Raw genomic sequence first — 20,139 nt, 5'->3', positions numbered from 1 at the left:
TGTGTGTGTGTTTGTGTGTCGCTGCCAAATGTGTGTGTATCTCTCTGTGTCCCTTATTACTGTATAGAGTATGGGATCATGAGTGTGTAGATAAGCCTGTAGGCCTAGCTCTGTATGTGAATGATATTTGCAAATGTAGATGTGTGTATGCATGTGTATGATGTATAGATGTGTACAAGTGTGTTAGTGTGTATGTGTGTACTCCCCACCTCTTTGAGGCAGCCCATGAAGTTGTTGCTAACAGGAGATCCAGGGAGGTCGGCAGTACTGGGACTTCCTCCCACGTAGAAGAAATCATCTGAGCCCAACATGGTGTAGTCTTCCTGGGTGTAGCCCGTAGTGGTCAGAATGCCGTCCACAGAGATTGTCACCTATACAACAAAGCACAGGGAAAGGACACGCTATACTCACACCAAATGCAGCGCTACGCGCTAGCCAGCCGAATTAGTCTGCCCCCTTCTGGCTTGGTAGGGTCTGGGGAGGTGGTCTGGTCTTGGCTGTGGTTGGTTGGTCAGTGGATTGGTTGGTCAGTTGGATTAGATTGGTTGTTCAGTTGTTTGGAACTGGTCTGTGATTTGATTGGTCTAGCTGTGTTTGGTTTGTGTGATTTGATTGGTCTAACTGTGTTTATTCTCTGATTTCATTGGTTTAGCTGTGTTTGGACCTGTTTCCTGTCTGTGTCATGAGGTGGTTTGGGCTCGTTGGAGTATTATGGAACCAACTCCATTCTCAGGGCAGATCTGTCATGGAGGCAGAACAAATGTCCAAGTCCGTGTCCTTTATACACAAGCTCTAGTCGAGTCACAATTCCCTTGTTAGTGCTAAATGCTGCGGTCCAAAAATCTTTCAAGATAAGTTCATCATTTGAAATATTTAGCTAATACTGTAGCTACCTAACATTTGCTGTTGTAGCTAGGATGTTGCACTGGATATACATGTAATGCTAGGGAGAGAATTTACCTGACAAAGTCACAAGTCTTTGAGTCCGAGTCCAAGTTCAAGTCAACAATGGCCAAGTCCGAGTCAAGCTCCAAGTCATGGAAATCGTAGAGTCCTGGACTCGATTACTACAACACTGCCCTAAAACCATTTAACCAATTTGTGCTTGAAGTCCTTTGCCCTCACCCATACATTTCTTTCCTCGTGGCAATATGAATCTTAACAGTCAGTTCCAATATTTAGCTACACGCTAGCGATCTACGTTCATTATTTTGCCAGGTATGGTATTAGCGTAGCATTGCTAGCCACGTAGTTAATATTAGCTGACTAATAGGTAATTTATACTTCTTGCGTGGAGCATTGCATGGAGGGAATGTGGAACTCCCTATTTCATCCACAGACAATGGTGTGTTGGCGAATTGGTGGAGGTGTTTCTTGTAGATTCATTGCCTCACTTCTGTATCACCACTCTGAAGAGCGCAAAAAGCATAAATTCTCTGCTGCTCTGCCTAAATATCAGGCTTAAGTGATAACCCTTTATACCATATACTGGGGTAATTCGAAATATCGAAGATACGAATTTTCAATACCATTGGGGGCACCCCCGCCTCCCGGGGGCTGAGGGAGTGTGTGCTACACCACTGCTTATAACTATAAGTTAAGTATAACTATAAGAAATCTAAGATGTATCAATTAATTATGTCCAGCTCAGGGCTCCAGCTTTGCATTTGGTTTGCTAACTTGCTAGCTAAGTGGCTAGATGTGAAGATCAAGCTTCTTGGTTACAGCAGAGACATTCTAGCCTGAGTACCAGTCTCTTTAGCTAACATTCCACTCCATGCCATTGCCATAGAGACTGGCCTTTCTGCCATTTTCAAATATGAACATTCTATATAGAGGAGTTAAACCTAATTCGATAACCCTCACAGCTATCCTCCAATCAAATATTTTTTTTTTTAAGTATAGCGTGTGCTGTTCCGGTAATACCATATACCCCGATATGGTACAGAAACTGTATGACGGTATGAAAATCTGGATACCACCCAACCCTACTAGGTGTATTGAGCTTACTCTGCTCAACGTGAGGCGGAATCTGCCCCAAAGCAATGTCCCCTATTGTGCATTAGGGAATCTAGTCACCCAATAAATGCTATTTTCAATCATTTTCAGGCTCCAGTTAAAGCAGTAATAAGATATGTGTAGAGTTTTAACTTCTTATGGCAACGTTGATGCTAAAGAAAAGCAGCACTCAGTCTTCTTTGTCAGTGAATCCACAACACCTCTTGATCTTTTTGCAAGGACCAATTGTAATCGATCTGCCATGAGAACAACCAACGGAATAACATTGGTTCTATAAAACGCAAACAAGCTTGTTGTTGATTAGCAACAAAGGCTAACCCACTGGGTAGTTTACAGTAACATGTGTAGCTAGCTCAGGCTATAGGTAGCATTAGCCTCAGTAGCTAACCAGGATTACCCTGGCTATAGGTAGCATTAGCATCAGTATCTAACCAGGATTACAGTGGCTATAGGTAGCATTAGCATCAGTAGCTAACCAGGACTACCCTGACTATATAACACTAGTATCAGTAGCTAACAAGGATTACCCTGACTATATAGCATTAACATCAGTAGCTAACCAGGTAAATCAGGCAAGTGTTAGTAAGGCCTCAACAGAGGCTCAGCAGCCACAATCAGTTAGTGTGTTAGTGAGCGTGTAGCTGTTAGTGTGTTAGCTAGTAGTTAGTAGTCAGTTCCAGGTTAGTAGAATAGTAGTTTGTAGTGTGTTAGTAATGGTATTTAGTAGTGTGATAGTAAATGGTGTTAATGCGGTTAGTAGTGTAGAGTTTAGTGATAAACAAGATGTTAGTAGTGATGATGGTGTTGGGGGTTAAAGTGTGTGAGGGGGTAGGGGTGATGGGTTAGATTGTGTGTGCGTATGTGAGTGTGTGGAGTGGAGAGTTAGTCAGATCAGTAGGTCTGAATGATGTGACACACATACTGACTCACACACGGACACGCAAAGTTAGATGGGTTAGTCATTCCACACACATGCAGCCTCCTCTCTCTGCATGCAGTCAACAGCAGGAGGAAGACAGGAACGAGAAAACAAATGACAACAGAAGAGCCTGGGCTCAGCAGCATGATGGACAGCATGCAGAGGAGGAATGGAGAGAGAGAATAGGATCAAATTTAAAAAGGGGGGAGGGGGGTTGGCCTCTCTCTGTGTCTAATGGACCAATCAGAGAGGCACCATGAAGTTGTACCATGCAGGGGGAGTGGCCAGTCGCGTGCAACTGAGGGATGAGCCAATCAGGACACGCCTACATATCAACCACAGGGAGATGGGGTGAATGTTGGAAAAAGGTCAAAGGAAAGGTAGAAAAAAATAGAGTGGCTAGGAGGAGGGGAGTGATAAGCGTAGAGTACCAACCGCCATCATCCTGTTCTAGTATAGTTTTAGTTGTTCTACGGCTCAGAAAAAGAAAATAGACAAACCCAAACTAAGAAACGATTAGAATGGTATCTACCGAACAATGGAGTTTGTTTACCATAGCGTGTCCAATGCCTGAGTGCTTTGTGGGAGACGGGGAGAAAGGAAAGCAAAAAGTGTGAACAGAACAACTTCCGTAAAGGAAAAGAAAAGGTAGAAGGCCAGTGAAGGTTAGAGAGGAGTGGAGAAGGCAACAGGTTAGTAGTATGACACATTCCATGGATGGAGGTTAGTTAGTATTACTAGCAGGTTAGTAAGTACAGTTAGTAGTTAGTAGTTGGTACACACACACAGGCAAACAGCAGAAGACTACAGTTAGCAGCACCATAGTATCCCCAGCCCTGACGCTAACACACACACATGCAAGTGTACACACACACACACATACACACTCACACACACACGCGTACATACTGTACATACATAGTGAGTTTAGCACAGATACGCCCTCGTTCACTCTTTCGCTGTCTCTTTCTCGCTCTCTCTCTCTCACACACACACACACACCCTCTTTCTCTCTGCCTGTCTTTCCATCTCACCCTCTTTATCCCTTTCTCTTTCTCCCTTCCCTTCTCTCCCCTCCTTCCCAAATCCCCCTCCCCTGCTGTTGCCAGGTTACCTGTCTCAGGTTGCGCGTGACCTTGACATCGTGCCAGGCGTTATCGTTAAACTTCCCGTTAACCGGCTCCACCAGGGCCTCGAAAGCCCCGGACCCCAGGTTGATGACCAGTGACACGGCTCCGTTCTTTAAGGCCAGGTTGACGTAGTCAGCCGACTTGCCTGTGTGGAGCATCAGGCCGTTCCTCTGCAGGGTCTTAAAGCTCAGGGTGATCTCATCGCTGGAGGACTGGATGGGGCTGGGAGACAGGTCATAGCAGAAATACTCTGATCCCTTAAATGTTGCTAAGTAGTCCTCACGGGCTGGAGGGGAGAGGGAGGGAGGGAGGGAGGGAGGGAGGGAGGGAGGGAGGGAGGGAGGGAGGGAGGGAGGGAGGGAGGGAGGGAGGAAAGGATGGGGAAAGAAGTGGGGAGAAAGAGAAATAGAAAACATTCAATGTTTGTTTTTAATATGTAATAATGTTTATAATATGATATCAAGAGCCCCATTTTGAATGTGTGAACATGAGGCATTTCTATATCTAACTCTTTGGTTGCTCATCCAGTAGTCTGGTATGAGTTGACTGGATCATTCATGAGTGGGTTGACATTAAACCATGTGGATCTGTCGTGATACTTCGCTTTCTGATGCATTCAACAGTCATTATGAAATCTGTAATCTTGTTTACAGAGGAATGCTGTGTAGTTTGAAGTGATGTGTTCTTAAGCACCTATCAGCAACCAGCAATGCCAGCCCAGTAGCTCAGACAGCCACAACAGCCAACCACAGCCCAGTAGCTCAGACAGCCAGAACAGCCAACCACAGCCCAGTAGCTCAGACATCCAGAACAGCCAACCACAGCTCAGACAGCCTCAAGCCAATATAGCTACTTACCATGTCCACCTTTACTGACCCTCAAGGACACCAGACTATCTCATTGTATATCACACAAACGCACACACACGCATGCACTCACGCACGCACACACACACACACACATACACACACACGCATGCAGGCAGACACACATCACACACGCGCACACACAACCACACACACACACACACACACCGGGAAGAGATGAGTGAGGCAACATTATCTATCTTTCTTTCACACCCATCCCCCTCTCCGAGTCATCCTTCCCCGCTTCCTCTATCACTCTCCCTGCTATCTCTCACACCTCCCTCCTCTCCTGTCCTCCTTCCAGCAGTATCTAAGGCAACCTCCTGAGCCTCTGGCATTGGCAGCATCCTCTACACGTCACTACTGACTACAATAGAATGTAATGATCTACAATGTAATACAATACAAGAAAATGTAACGATAAGAATATATTTTAACATTGTAAAAGCAAATGTATTCCAGTATGTGTGCTAGGATATAAGTGTGAACAGAAATGTATTTGCCAGCGTGTGATCATGCGTGTGACCGTGTTCTGGGTGTAATTACCTCCCTCCCAGAGTGTGTGTGTGTATGTGTGTGTGTGTAAATATTGGTGTATTTGAATCAGGAAAGCTATTACCAACTCAGAGCCTGCGGCGAGTCTTTACCGTGGAGGGAGAGCGAGAGTGAGCAGGAAACACACGTACGCACACACACATACACACACACACACACACACACACACACACACACACACACACACACACACACACACACACACACACGACAGGGCTGAGTGTGAGAGAAGACAATTTCTCACAATGAAGAAAACACAGACCTGTCCACCACCATTCTAGATCTAGTTTACTGTCATGCCGTTCAATTTCAGGCAACCATTCTGACATTTTGGCTATTTACAGTCATGTCATTAGATCAGACAGCAGCACATAAAACATCTCTACATCGATCTGTGGGCCAGTTCACTATTCTATCTCACACACACACACACACACACACACACACACACACACACACACACACACACACACACACACACACACACACACACACACACACACACACACACACACACACACACACACACACACACACACACTGCAGCTGATGTAGCGGCTCTTTTCTCTCCTTCTCAGCCTCTCACATACTCATTTGCCATTTCCATGGTAACCCCATGCAATAGGGCTACAGCTGTGTGTGTGTGTGTGTGCGCGCGTGTTTGTGTTTGTGAGAGAGGGTGATTGAGTGAACGGTACATTATCAGGGACAGCTGTACTGAATCAAAATGGCGGATCGAGAAACAGCAGGCTGACAACACTACCTGAGAGAGCGAGAGAGAGAGAGAGAGAGAGAGAGAGAGAGAGAGAGAGAGAGAGAGAGAGAGAGAGAGAGAGAGAGAGAGAGAGAGAGAGAGAGAGAGAGAGAGAGAGAGAGAGAGAGAGAGAGAGAGAGAGAGAGAGAGACATATGCTGGTGTATCTAAATTCACAGTAGTAGTCCTGTAGTCGTGGAGATAACACACTGCACCTCATTTCAGCTAACCATGCACTTATTCTATCAGCTCCATTCAGCCTCCACACACACATGAATGAGCACACATACTGCATATACACACAAGTCTACACGTCGTACATACACCATGTGTGCATGCTAACACACGCATATGTTGAGACACTCGCCCACACATACAAATGGATGTCCAGCTCTAGAATGTATGCTAATCACAGGAGGCTAGTGATGGGAGGACGGCTCATAATAATGACTGAATGGAATGGTATCAAACACAAGGAAATCATGTGTTTGATGTGTCTATACCATTCCATTTATTCCATTCCAGCCATTACTATGAGCCCGTCCTCCCCAATTAAGGTGCCACCAGCTGCCTGTGATGCTAATGTTTGCTAATACATGGAGACTCCAGATATTAATTTTCAGTCTGGTACATACAGCCAAGTTACACCCTAAACCCTTTACACTTGTATCCTACCCCCTTAACACGTGCACCCTAGCACCTAGTTGTCTGACGATTCACCCAGAATTTATTTCCACTGCTCTATTGATCGCTACATACATTCAGTCTGAAACTGCCATCCCAGAAGTCGTTTGTTTGACTTCAAAATGAGGGGCATTGTACAAAACAAATTCATCAGCGTTTGGATGGTCTCTAATACATCTAACCAATCAGAGGTATCAATGTTGATGACATCATCATGAAGGCCAGCTCTGGCCCAACCCATCGGTTTCTGGGACCAATCAGAATGGTAAGACTGTGTTCACATTCTAGAAATCGTCAGGGAGGGAGACAAATCCAGACTCATCTTGGAGAAGAAACATCACTTAGCCGGAGCGATGTGGATTGGTAGCCAGGCAAATCGCCTCTTTAAAACAATATATATATTTTTGTCACATACACCGGATAAGTGCAGTGAAATGTGTTGTTTTAGAGGGTCAGCCATAGTAGTACGGTGTCCCTGGAGCAAATTAGGGTTAAATGCATTGCTCAAGGGCACATCGACAGATTTTTCACCTTGTTGGCTCGGGTATTCAAACCTTTCGGTTACTGGCCCAACGCTCTAAGTGCTAGGCTACCTGCCGCCCTAAAACTAGAACCCTTAAAATATACAGTACACACTAGCTTCTAGCACTATTTAACACCTACAGCCTGGTCTCTGTCACCTATAGCCTTGTCTCTCTCTACCCCTAGTCGCCCCCCCTCTCTGTTGCCATGACAATCTCTCCAGTTAGATGATGAGCTGGATGAGATCAGTTTTATCCCAAGACACACACACACACTCACACACACACAAACCCCTTAAAGCAGGTCATTAAGAAATTATGATAAAGTCAGAAACAGCTTCGGAATGGGCATCAATAACATAATGGGCTTATAAATAATGGTCTGGCTACTTCAGCTGGCCTAGTTACAACTGACAAGTGCAATGAATGATGTTGCACCCACATAGGCAACAATGTTGTTGTTTTAAAACATGTTATCCCCTGTGTGAATAAGGTCTATTGGTTAGGCACTTGACCCAAATTGAACCTTTCTAATATTCTATATTACAATAAAGTTGTGAATTAGTCGGGGGCTATCTATGTCAGCCATGAAACATAACTTTACCTTTGGCGATTGATTATGCCCAGTAACTAGCCATTTAGCTAGCACAAAGGAAGTAAGTGAAACCATTGGGAAGATGAAGCTGCCATTAGGTAGTAACTATAGCCAGTTGACAGATGAATGTTATAACACAGTATTACTAAATTCCAAGCACATTCCTGGGAAAAGATAGGTACAACTTTTTTATTATCACCTGAAAGCCCTGCTAAACATATCCTGAGAATAAAACATCAGTTACACATTGATTGTTTTATTGTTTCCACCTGCCTCGGTCGAATTCGCTGTCGATGTTTAATTGAAAACAATGACATCCAGCTTCGTCTTGCCGCCATGAGTTGCCTAGTTGGACGCAGCATAAGTACAGTACATGTTTGTGTTTGTGTCTGTGTGTGTTTGGGAGGACAGCCAAATAGGACAGCCAAGCCTGTTCTTCTATGGTGTACAGACTGGTGAAGACTATCTCTGCCCAGATATATACTGTACCTTGTCTGTCCCCTCTCCCTCCCCTACCTTCTCCCCCTTCTTATCAGAAGGGCTGTTCTGTCTCTCTCAGGTACATCAGGGCTCTGCCCATTGATGTTCTTTCTCTCTCTCTGACCTTCCCTCTCTCCCTTATATCCCCATTTCACTATTCTTTCTCTCTCCTCCTTTGAAACCCCTCCCAATACATCCCCCTCTTTCCTTTTCCCTTTCTCCATTGCCCTCTCTCGTCCTCCCCCTCTCTCTGTCGGTCTGGTGTGTGTATTGTCTATGTAGTGGTGAGGGTTAGTAGTGTGCTTGTGTGTGTATGTGTGAGTGAGTGTGTGTGTGTGTGTAAAATTAGTGCCTTTGATTGCCAACACTTTATGAGTCAAAAGTGATGAGTCACAATCCACCTCCCTCTTAACACATAAAGACTCATGCGCCTGCAGTGCATACGCCCCCCCACACACACACATACTCATGCATATTTACACAACACACACACACAGAAAGAAGGCACTCGATAAAGGTTATTTGTGTGTGTGTCTGTGAGCTTGTGTGTGTGTCTCAAAGGTCATGTTTAGAGAGCACTTGTTGTGTGATGATATGGTTTGGTTTGTCCTCTCTGTAGCACACATACATGCACACACACACCTATACTAGCTAACCACAGCCACACTGTAAAGGGGTTGCCATGAATTTGTGGTAAGTTACTCTATTTCATATTGCAGTACACCTACTGTAATCTAAAAACAGTATCAAAGCAAGTACTGTGTAATGAAACAGTACAATACCATAAAATTGACTGTATATACTGTAAAAAGTAAATGTTACTGTAATCGTAATGAATGAATGAATGAATGAATGACGGGATGAATGAGTGAAATCCATTGAGGGGAGATGGGGTTTGTATTTCTGAACAGCTGAAATAAATGAACATTCAAGGCCATTATGAAGGCTACAACCTTCTCTGTCTGTTGTAACAGATATTGCAGTTGCACAAGCAGGACAGTCCCTACACATTGCATTGGAGCAAAAACAATCTGCGTTTTGTGTGATGATGTAGGCTAATCTTTGTAGTTGTTGCCATATCGTAGCCACTAGCCACTACTACTTTGACTGCCTGTCTGCCTCCTGCTTAGCCAATGTTTGCAATGTTTATTCAAGAATAACATTAAATCGCTAATTAGACTGCGTGTCTGTGTCTTACTTGTGTTTGATATGCTGTCTAGATAGCTCAATGTAACTACACACTTGAATTTTACATCATGACACACGAGTAGTCTTCTAAATAAAATCCAACACACTTCATTCCCTTGGGACCGATGAGACAGACACCAGTCACATGCACGAATGCATGCACGCACACACTGATGTCAGAGAGAGTTTGACTGGAGCAGGGCTGACTGACTGGCACTTTGGAGATACAGACCCAAGACATCTAAGGACTTAACATCTCTCTCTCTCTCTTTCCCTCTCGCGCTCTCTCTCTCCCTTCCTCTCACTTCTTTTCTCGCCCTTTATCTACCCCCTCCCCTCTCTCTCGCTCTTTATCTACCCCCTCCCCTCTCTCACGCCCACAGACAATCCCCGCTCCCCCGCTTCTTCAGAGAAACTCATTTCAGATAGTCAGCTTTAGAAAGCCTCTTTACTCTGAGCCGACGGCCACTTCAGCTCCATCTGACTGCCTTTACATTTCTGCATGCACACACACACACACGCGTACACAAACACAAACACAAACACACAAACAAACACACACACAAACTCACACACACCACGCTTGTGTGATAAGTAACCTTGCCTGAGACCTGAAGATAAATCCTAAGCTAATTCCTAGGCTTTAGTTCAGTGGGATAACACCGTTTTTGTGGCGTGCAGACCACCAGGCTTCAAACCCAGTCAGTCACACTAATCTTAGTTCAGCCAATCAACACTGTGTGCTCCCACATTATACAGCCCGCATAAACAATGATGAAGATAACTCCACCAATCAACTGGCACACACACACACACCCACCTGCATGTACAGTAGCTACATGAACAAAGAAACATTCCAATTCTACACAAATACAGCATCTTACATTATTACAGTTTGTAGCCATTCAGTATAGCTCACAGCCATACATTCGAGCTCATAGCCATACATAGCCATAAGCAGGAAGGAATAGTATACCTCTGAGCTTTCCTACAGTCAGATATTGAAGAGAGAAGGGGAAAGAGAGAGAGAGGGAGGACGGAGGGAGAGAGTAAGTGTTGGTTGTGTGAAACGAAGAAAGCAAAGGGGAACCATTTTGAAAAGGTAGAAAAGCAGCACTGGCGTCAAACAAGACCCAAATACTCCTAATGGAGCAGAATACTAGTTTATTAGAACACTATTACACTGTATTGTATTATAGATATCTCTATGCCTACCACACTGTAAGCTAAGTAGCACTCCCACCACCAACTATGCTTTATGAAGGTTTAGAATGTAAGAGATACAAACTACAAAATTCTGTCACTGATGCATTACAAACTGTGTTTGACTACCTCAGAGTTTGAAGTGGTGTGTTGCAGTACGGTTCAGTACCACTAAAGTGAGCAGTGGTAATAGTAGTATAAGCAATAAAAGTAGTAGTGGTGTGTTTGTGTAGTTGTCATGTGCCTGTACAGATTTGACAGAGCTACAGTGGTGTGTTTGACAGCACTGCTTTTATACACTTGTATTTATTTTCATACACCGTTAAAAACTACATGAACAGAGAACTGGCCAATAAGAGGGGAGTTCCATGTGCAGGAGGCAGGCAATGGGAGGGGAAGGGATTGCAGCGGGGAGGGGTTAGGATGAGGCACCAAAAACCTGCAACAGACATTCAAGCCGCAACAACACACACACACTAGTGGTGCGCGGGTCAGCTGTTTGTTCACTCACACCCTCCCGCAATTGCTAATAAAACCCATCCGCAACCGCCCGACTATATGTGATAAAGTGAAAATCTGAGGCCCGGACCCGACCCTAACCCGCAAATATAGAAAATGCGCTGTACAGAGATGGTGGAGCAATTTTTTGACAGGCCTTTTAGATAAGCCTATGTTCTTGCTTTTAATTTCCAACATTTTATTTGCAGCGGCTATTTGTTAGTCAACTTCTCTGTAATTAAATACATGCAGCTTCTCTTCTGGCATTACTTGTTGCCCTAGAATACTAAATAAACCTTTTCTCACCAGAATGATGTCATAAATCGATAGAATGAATGCTTCAATCTAGTTGACATCTGTAACGTTTTCTCTTTCATCTCTGCTTCTCTCAATCAGCAAAGATGTTTAGGGACCGGGGAGAAAATGCAATAGCAAACAAAAAAATAGGGACCGGTTTTAAGGAAATTAAAATCTGTGAAAACTACCCAACTTTTTTCTGATAAGAATTCAGTTTGGCTTGGAAACATATTTTATGTGGTTGAAATACTATCAACTTTTATGACGCTGATAACGATAGCACTTTTACAGACGGTCCCTAACCGTGCATTCATTCTCTCAAGATGCTGAAATAAATCAATCATATTTCTCCACTCCTGTTCCCGAGTTAAAATGTACATTTGGTGTATCATTTTACTACAAGAAATGCTTAATTCTACAGGAGTTAATATTATATTAGGCTATGTGAGAGGTTATAGAACCATAGTCAGTGTCCAGATTTCAGGCTACTGTTCCATTTAACCCACTGCAATCATCCTTTTTTAGAACTTCACCAAATCTTTCCCAAACATTAAGCTACTGTTCTGGCCTCCCTTCGATTTATTTTTAACTCTCCATTTCGCACCTTTTCTCTTATTGAATTAAACTCCGACATTGGCCTATTTGCCATAGTGGATCGACGTTAACCTTTTCTGCCCAAGTTCCAAAAACCATTTGGCAATTGCTGTATATTTGGCGAGCGTACAGATAGGCCCTAAAGCTTAGGTTTAGGCTACGCACTAAAGGCAAATCAAAAGAATGAAATAAAAACCTTAATGTAGCCTATAGATATGAATTGAACAAGAATTATACATTCATGGATTTTTAATGCATTGTTTTCTCTTTATTCAACCAATATTTCAAGACCCTAAACCCGCAGATATAACCGGGGGGACTGCAGGTTATGAGTCAACCCATGCATCACTAACACACACGCATGCGCACACACACACACACACACACACACAACAAACCATCCATGGAACCAGACCTTGATCTAGGATCAGTTAATATCCTAACACTAAACCCATATTCTCACCTTAACCACACATCTGGGATCAGTTAAGCCTCTCCATATCCTAATATACCCAAAATAACCCAATATAGAGAAAAGTCAAACCTGACCTTGGATCAGCGTCTAGGGTCCGGCGATGATGAGGTTTGGGGTGAGGGGTGTGGTGGGGGTGGGGAGGTGGGGAGGTGATGGGGGAGCAGCGGGAACAGGAAGTGATGTCATAGTGATGTAATAGGTCGTACCTTGGTCGCCGATCATCAGGTGAGCCAGACCTTAAAGGAAGACAAGAGCACAGTCAGCACAGCAGAGGAGCATGGGGTGATTTTGTCCACACGCACACATACATACACACACAGGCACACACACGTGTCCACACACACACACGCACGCTCAAACATACACACACACACAATCATCATAGCTACCGTTGCTAACATTTGCTAACAGTAATGGTAGTGTGCGGTGAACATAAGTGTCTGTTTTGGAATTTAGGGTCTAAACTGTCACTATAAACACACAGATAAAGATGTAGTCTTTCTAGTAAATACTGTATACAGTTAGAATAGCACAGTGATTCTCAGTTTGGAAATTGTAGATACTTAAATTGTAGACATGAATTACAATTTGGAAATTGTAGATACTTCAATTTTTGACAAATAAATTGTAGACACTACAAGGGTTATCCTTACCTAGTGACGCATTCTGTAAAATCTGGGAATATTCATTCAAATCGTTCAACTGTAACTGTTACAAGCTGACAGTTCGCTGCAAATGAAAGTATTTTTGAACGCACCTTTGATCTGTGTGGAGCACCAACAGCTGGCAGAGGAGGTTCTACAACAAACCCTGCCACCCACACGTCTAAGACACACGCCATGTTTAAACTGGTTGTCTACACATGTTGGTGTATATATGTGTGGCTTCTACATATATCAAATAACTGTGGAATCATGCACACACACACATACACACACACATACACACACACATGCACACACACATACACACACACACATACACACACATATACACACACATACACACACACATACACACACACACATACACACACACACACACACACACACACACACACACACACACACACACACTGGTCTTGCTCTCTTATCCATTTTTTGTTCCATACAGTTTTTTTGTACTTTGACCTTAGTAATGTCATGTTTATATTTGCTATTTTATTACATTTTGACTTTGTAATTGTCCTAGGGTATCTTGAACGGTGCAAATAAAATGTATAATTATTATTATTACACTGTGTCTCTAACCTTTAGTGGAGAGCCACTTGAAACCTCAGGTATGTCCATGAATCCATCTACTTATTTGTCCATGAAGGGAGTCTACTTACCGTCTGACTGCAACCCACATACAGTACACACACATAACCCACAAACAGTACACACACACAACCCACATATAGTACACACACACAACCCACATACAGTACACACACACAACCCACATACAGTACACACACACAACCCACACACCTTTCAGTGCCCAAATCAGACATGGAAGAAGGAATGGGGATAAAGAAGAAGAGAACTGAGAGGGAGAGGTGGAGAGGGGGATGAGAGAAAGTGAGGGAGAGAGACCCACCTGGGTTGTAGTGTTCTGGGAGCGTCCAGACGAAGGGGAGAGAGAGACAGACATTCATTAACACGCCATGCACAGCCGTCTGTTACCAAGGGTACACAGATGCACACCCACACCATTACCTTGGTTACACACATGCAGATCCACCCAGACATCACCATGATACATGTGGCACTGATAGCCTTACATTCTTCCACACACACACACACACACACACACACACACACCAGGGTTGCGGCCAATTTAGTCAATTCAGGAAGTTAATCAAAATTCAATTAATTGAAAATGCCTACCAATACATTACTTGAATTTCAATACACGGAATCGACTGAATTGCCCCAAACCAAGCGCACGCATTCACACAGGCACGCACACAGGCACGCACACAGGCACGCACACAGGCACGCACACACACACAGTGGTCAGGGTGGATGAAAGCGGACGCTCCTACCTGTGTGTTTGGAATCTGGAACATTTTATTCACCCAGAACTTACCTTACAGCCTCCTGTACCAGAGCACAGAATACATGCACATGTTCTCACACACACACACACGCTCACACACACACAAACACACGCTCACACTCAGACACACACACACACATTGACCATTGCAGTAATGAATAGATCAATGGATAATGGGTAATTGATAATAGAAAATAGCAGTGCTGGGGTCAGTACTGGAGTGTATGTGTTCGGAACCAAATGTCCCTTTCCTCTGTCCCTTATTAAAGGTCCAATACAGCCGTTTTTATCTCAATATTGAATCATTTCTGGGTAACAATTAAGTACCCTACTGTGATTGTTTTCAAATAAAATGGTCAAAAAGAAAATTAATTGCTTCTTAGCAAAGAGCATTTTCTCAAGCAATAATTTTGCTTGGACTGTCTGGGAGTGGGGAAGGGAAAACTTGTGAAAACAATTTTCACACTTTCACAATATTATTCCAACCTCATACTGTGGAAATATATATAAAACACAGGAAAATCACATTTTTGACTGCACTGGGCCTTGAAATAGTGAAAAGAAAAGCTAATAGCTTGGTTTTCACTAATTAAATGCCCAGTGCAGTGCCTATCCATTGATCTGAAATAATTGGATAGGTTTAAGCAATGTGGCACCAATTTCAGCTTATGTCCCGGTGCTCGAAAATGTGCTCCGCGCTGCAGTATTGTTAAAACAATTGTCGTGCCAACATATGTCACTTGCCTTTGTTCCAACACATTAATCAACACGCTACACTCGCCACATATTTCATGTTCTTATGACACAACAACATACTACACACTATGACACTGCGTTTCAAACCTAGATTTACCAACCAATTAATCCAAAGGAATAAACAATTTTTTGATCGATTGACCGCCCTATTAGAGAAGGATGAAACTGAAAAGAGGTGTAAATAGAGGGTGTGATAGATAAATAGGGAGAGGGATAGAGACATAGGGCAGCATATGTAACTGAGTCTCTCTTTCAGAGCCCTGCTGTCTCCATGGTAACTTGTTCAGCAGAAAGGGGACGGGGTTGCTATGGAGACAAAGGAGGGGCCTAGACTAAAGACACACGCACACACACACACACACACACACACACACACACACACACACACACACACACACACACACACACACACACACACACACACAGAGCTGATGAACACAAACAAGCTTGTTTCTGAACACAACCCACCACCACAATGATCTACTGACCACCTCTAGGATCTACTGAACACCATTAGGATCTACTAGACACCACTAGGATCTACAGCCCACCACTAGGATCTACTGAACACCACTAGGATCTACTGAACACCACTAGGATCTACTGACTACCAATAGGATCTACTGACCACCAATAGGATCTACTGACCACCACTAGGATCTACTGATCACCACAGAGGTGATCACCACTAGGATCTAGGAACAGGACAAGTTGCTAACCCAGTCAGAGAGACTTCAACCCTAACAATACTGTATAGGACAGGAAGAATGGCTTGTGCTGTGATTCACTATGCAACAGTTATTTAGAGATATGGGTTTCAATGTTCTACACTAAATAATTCAAATAACAGAGGACACCAGTAGTTTCAATCTGTGTGTGGGGGAGGTCTGTGTGGGGGAGGTCTGTGTGTGTGTGTGCGTGTGCGTGTGCGTGTGTGTGTGTGTGTGTGTGTGTGTGTGTGTGTGTGTGCAGGGCCGGCTCCAGGCACAAGCGGTCGCTTAGGGCCTCCGTCGGGGTCTCAACTTACTGTTGAGAGTTAGAATAGTAGAATACACAAGGTTGGAAATTTGGTGGTGCATTAGCAATTTTTTGCCATGTCAGCTAACAATTTTGAGATTGGTAAATTAGTCTAGCCAGTTATCTAAACTTGTAGTAATCATGTCCGGATACTGATCAGGCAGGTCGGGCACTTGCTCAGGGGCCCTGACCTCCAGGGGGCCCACATTGATTTTGTCACTCTCACTCAGATATCATTTACATGGCATAAGTCATGGCAAAATGTGTAGAATTGCATAAAATTATCTTTCAAACTGCAAAAATTTCTCTCCAACCCATGGCAAAATGGGTAGAACTGCAGAAAACTTGCTTTAAAACTGCAAAAATGTATCTCTGCCCCATGGCAAAATAAGTAGAATTGCATGAAATTTGTTATAAAATTGCAAAACGTTCCCTCCGTCCCATGGCAAAATGTGTAGAACTGCAGAAAACTGCAAAAAATGTCTCTACGCCGTCACGATGGGGGCCACAATTTTATTTTTGGCACTTGGTGGGGGGCCACCCAACCAAATATCGCTTAGGGCCCCCAAAAGGCTAGAGCTGGCCCTGTGTGTGTGTTTGTAAATGTGTGTGTGTGCGAGCTGAAATCACAATGTTTCAAGGTAGGGTTTGGGTAAGGCCTTACCTTCGCTGCAGTCGTTGCCTTTGTAGCCGGTGTCGGTACAGTCGCAGACGGCCCTCTGCTCGACGACAGAACACACCCCTCCATTCTGACACACGTGGTCCGGCCCACACCCATCTCCCCCCACAGTAACGCCCTCCGATCCTTCCAATACAACCGCCGATCCATTGACGGTCACCGCAGTGAGCCAGCCAGAAAAGGGGGCATGGTCTCTGACATCAGGGGAAGTGAGGCGGAGAGGGGAGGCGTGGAGCTCTGGGGAAACCCCGCCCATAAAGGTGTGGCTAAACACTGTCATGTCTCTCCGTTTGCTCTTCACCTCCGCCCATCCCTCCATCCTTCCATCCACCTCAAGGCTTGTGTTCCTCCAGTCCCGTTTCACATGAACGGCATGCCAGTGTCCATCGCTCACGGCGACCCCGGAACTCACCTCAGCCGGCTCGGCGCAGAAGATGGAGAATCGTAGGCGGAGTTTCCCACGTAGCAACAACAGTTCCAAGAAGTCGCAGAATCCTTCGTCGTCAAGGTAAAGCAGCAGTCCGTCCTCACTGTGAGTTCTAACTCTGAACGACAGGATACTCTCGCAGCACGCGTTCCACACCGGGAACCGCCCCCACTGTCCCGACACCCCCCCAAACTCTAGCACCTCCCCTCTGGATCCTCCAAGGCTACAGAGGCAAAGCCAAACACACAGTAGGGGGGCCGCGGCCCACACACACACCGCCATCACACACACGCGCAAACACATACACACAACGCACACACACGCACACACAAAGGCTAGAGCTGGGCAGCACAAACTGCTCTACAGCTCATGGCGCAAACACCCTTGAGAGCACCCTTAAGTCTTCTTAGGACCCTTTGTAGCACCCTACAGTCCTCCTAGGGCCCTTCCTAGCACCCAACAGTCTTCTTAGCCTCGTTAGTAGCACCCTATACCCTCCATAGGTGTTCCTCTGTCTGCCAGTCGAGTGAGGGAGCTGGCTCCTTATAGAGCTCCAAGTGTTCCTAATTCTAGTCTTCTATCTTCTAGTCTTGGTCTCTCCTCGTTCCTCCTCCACTGTCTTCCTTCAATGGTGTGTGTGTGTTAGAGAAATGAGGGGTTCAGTGTGAGAACCATATCGGTGCCTTCGTTAGTGCCTGTTCCCCTCAGAGAGAGGGAGAATACGGTCATACACTGTCACACACCGTAAACAGAGAGACTATCAGAGCATCTCCCCCTCTTTTTTGTCTCTATCAGAGGAGCTCATGGGTTGAGCGCTGTGAGCATGTCCCTCACTGCCGAGTCATCACTCTTTTCTTTCCACCGACCTACAGAGGGAATAGACAGCACTATCACCCTGGGTCAGATACATGCATGGAAACACACTCTCTCTACCGGTGGGTCTTTTCAGGAAGATACAGAATATTCAGATGCATTTCATGTGTTGTATATAACTTATTGTCAGTCAGGTAGAACAGGGTATCATTTCAGCTCATTTCGTTAATATCTACAACGTTCTTTACGTTTTACCTCACTGACGGCAAAAGACTTGAACATTCCAACATGACAACCTCTTGCCTCCGCAAGGGATTCGGAAGCGCCACAAATAACGGTTTCTCGTCCGATGCGGAGGATGACTCAAATGCGCCTTGTTTATCGAATTATCCCCTTTTTCACCACACCACGGGAAAAAAGCGCCTCACACACACACACACATCTCCGGCGTCTGTCTCTGTAGTGATGTGGTTGAGATTAGGGTTCCAAATCACAGTATTTATAGACGCGGTGAGATGAGAGCAGGTTTAAGTATCGATTCTCGATCAGCGGCCATTCCTCTCCCCCTCCTAAGAGTCTCTCTCCCTGTGTGTGTGTGTGTGTGTGTGTGCCTGCGTGCGTGCGTGCGTAGGCTATTCCTCTCCTCCTGTGAGCTCGAGCTCGCCCGTTACTCCGGGTTTCCATCTACCTCACCTGCGCGAAAGAATCCATATACCGAAAACGCAGCTGCGAGAAAAACGCCCATATTAGGCTATTATAATTAAATAGGTATATATAGCCTACAGCAAAGCCCTAATATAATACACACACGCACGCACACACAAATACACACCGAGATAAAAACGTCTCAGCCTACCTTACACACATCTTCTGGTCGGTGTTGTGGCTACTCATCGATTTTCTCCTTGTCATCTGATAACAATCACCGCGTTGTGAGAGGAGATGCTGAGTGCAACCAAACCTTTCCCGGTAAATACCTGTTAGATAGGCCTACGGAAACAATCGCAGCCTCTTCTCGATCAAACAGCCCAGTGGTACCTCTCTCTCTCTCTCTCTCTCTCTCTCTCTCTCTCTCTCTCTCTCTCTCTCTCTCTCTCTCTCTTTCTCACTCTCTCTCTCTCTACGGAGGAGGAGGCGAAGGTGCAGTCTGCTGCTCCGTGAATCACGTGGATTATGAAGGGGAGAGAAGAGGAGGAGAGGATGGGCGGGGCCGCTCTGCTGCAGCACCTTGGACAGCGCGCGCTCACCGTCTGAATACCGGAGACGACTCACCGAATACGGCGGCAACATCCGAGTCATTACCCAATTCGCTATGATAATGACTGTCGGTGTGATAAAGTATTTGCAAAGAATCTAAGGTGATTAATCGTTAGTCATGAATTAATCACTTATTGTTCAAGAGAGACTTTTGAACAGAGAACATTCATGGCTCGAGATAGGAAACTGCGGGAGAAAAACAACAGTGGTGTTTCTACTTCCCGCTCAAGCGGCGTTCTCCCTTCTGCTCCTGCCATCAATTATCTAGCTCTCTATTCTTTTTCTCCCCATCACACACACACACACACACACACACACACACACACACACACACACACACACACAACTTGTTTATTACAGTGAGTTGTGC

General features: G+C 44.8%; 1 protein-coding gene across 37 annotated transcripts in view; it reads right to left on the bottom strand.

Moving 5' to 3' along the window:
• LOC121547350 (neurexin-1a) overlaps positions 1 to 19,665 on the bottom strand; it is a 51,571-nt gene extending 31,906 nt beyond the window's left edge. For 7 of the 37 annotated variants that reach the window (XM_045209828.1, XM_045209825.1, XM_045209826.1 and 4 more), the window contains exons 1-8: positions 19,369 to 19,664; positions 17,258 to 18,565; positions 14,359 to 14,373; positions 12,984 to 13,013; positions 10,687 to 10,698; positions 4,053 to 4,354; positions 3,492 to 3,515; positions 210 to 371 (exon numbers count right to left, since the gene is read on the bottom strand). In XM_045209828.1, coding sequence (XP_045065763.1) covers positions 210 to 371; positions 3,492 to 3,515; positions 4,053 to 4,354; positions 10,687 to 10,698; positions 12,984 to 13,013; positions 14,359 to 14,373; positions 17,258 to 18,002 — 1,290 coding nt within the window. In that variant the 5' untranslated portion in view covers positions 18,003 to 18,565; positions 19,369 to 19,664. Of the gene's footprint in view, positions 1 to 209; positions 372 to 3,491; positions 3,516 to 4,052; positions 4,355 to 10,686; positions 10,699 to 12,983; positions 13,014 to 14,358; positions 14,374 to 17,257; positions 18,566 to 19,368 lie in introns of all 37 variants that reach the window. The other 30 variants (XM_045209833.1, XM_045209836.1, XM_045209831.1 and 27 more) reach the window with 23 other exon arrangements.
• Positions 19,666 to 20,139: the final 474 nt, after the last annotated feature.

Source organism: Coregonus clupeaformis, chromosome 31 (genome assembly GCF_020615455.1).
Source record: "Coregonus clupeaformis isolate EN_2021a chromosome 31, ASM2061545v1, whole genome shotgun sequence".
In the NCBI taxonomy this organism is placed as follows: domain Eukaryota; kingdom Metazoa; phylum Chordata; class Actinopteri; order Salmoniformes; family Salmonidae; genus Coregonus; species Coregonus clupeaformis.
The sequence above is the reverse complement of the archived record's forward strand: the minus strand, read 5'-3'. Positions and strand labels throughout refer to the sequence as shown.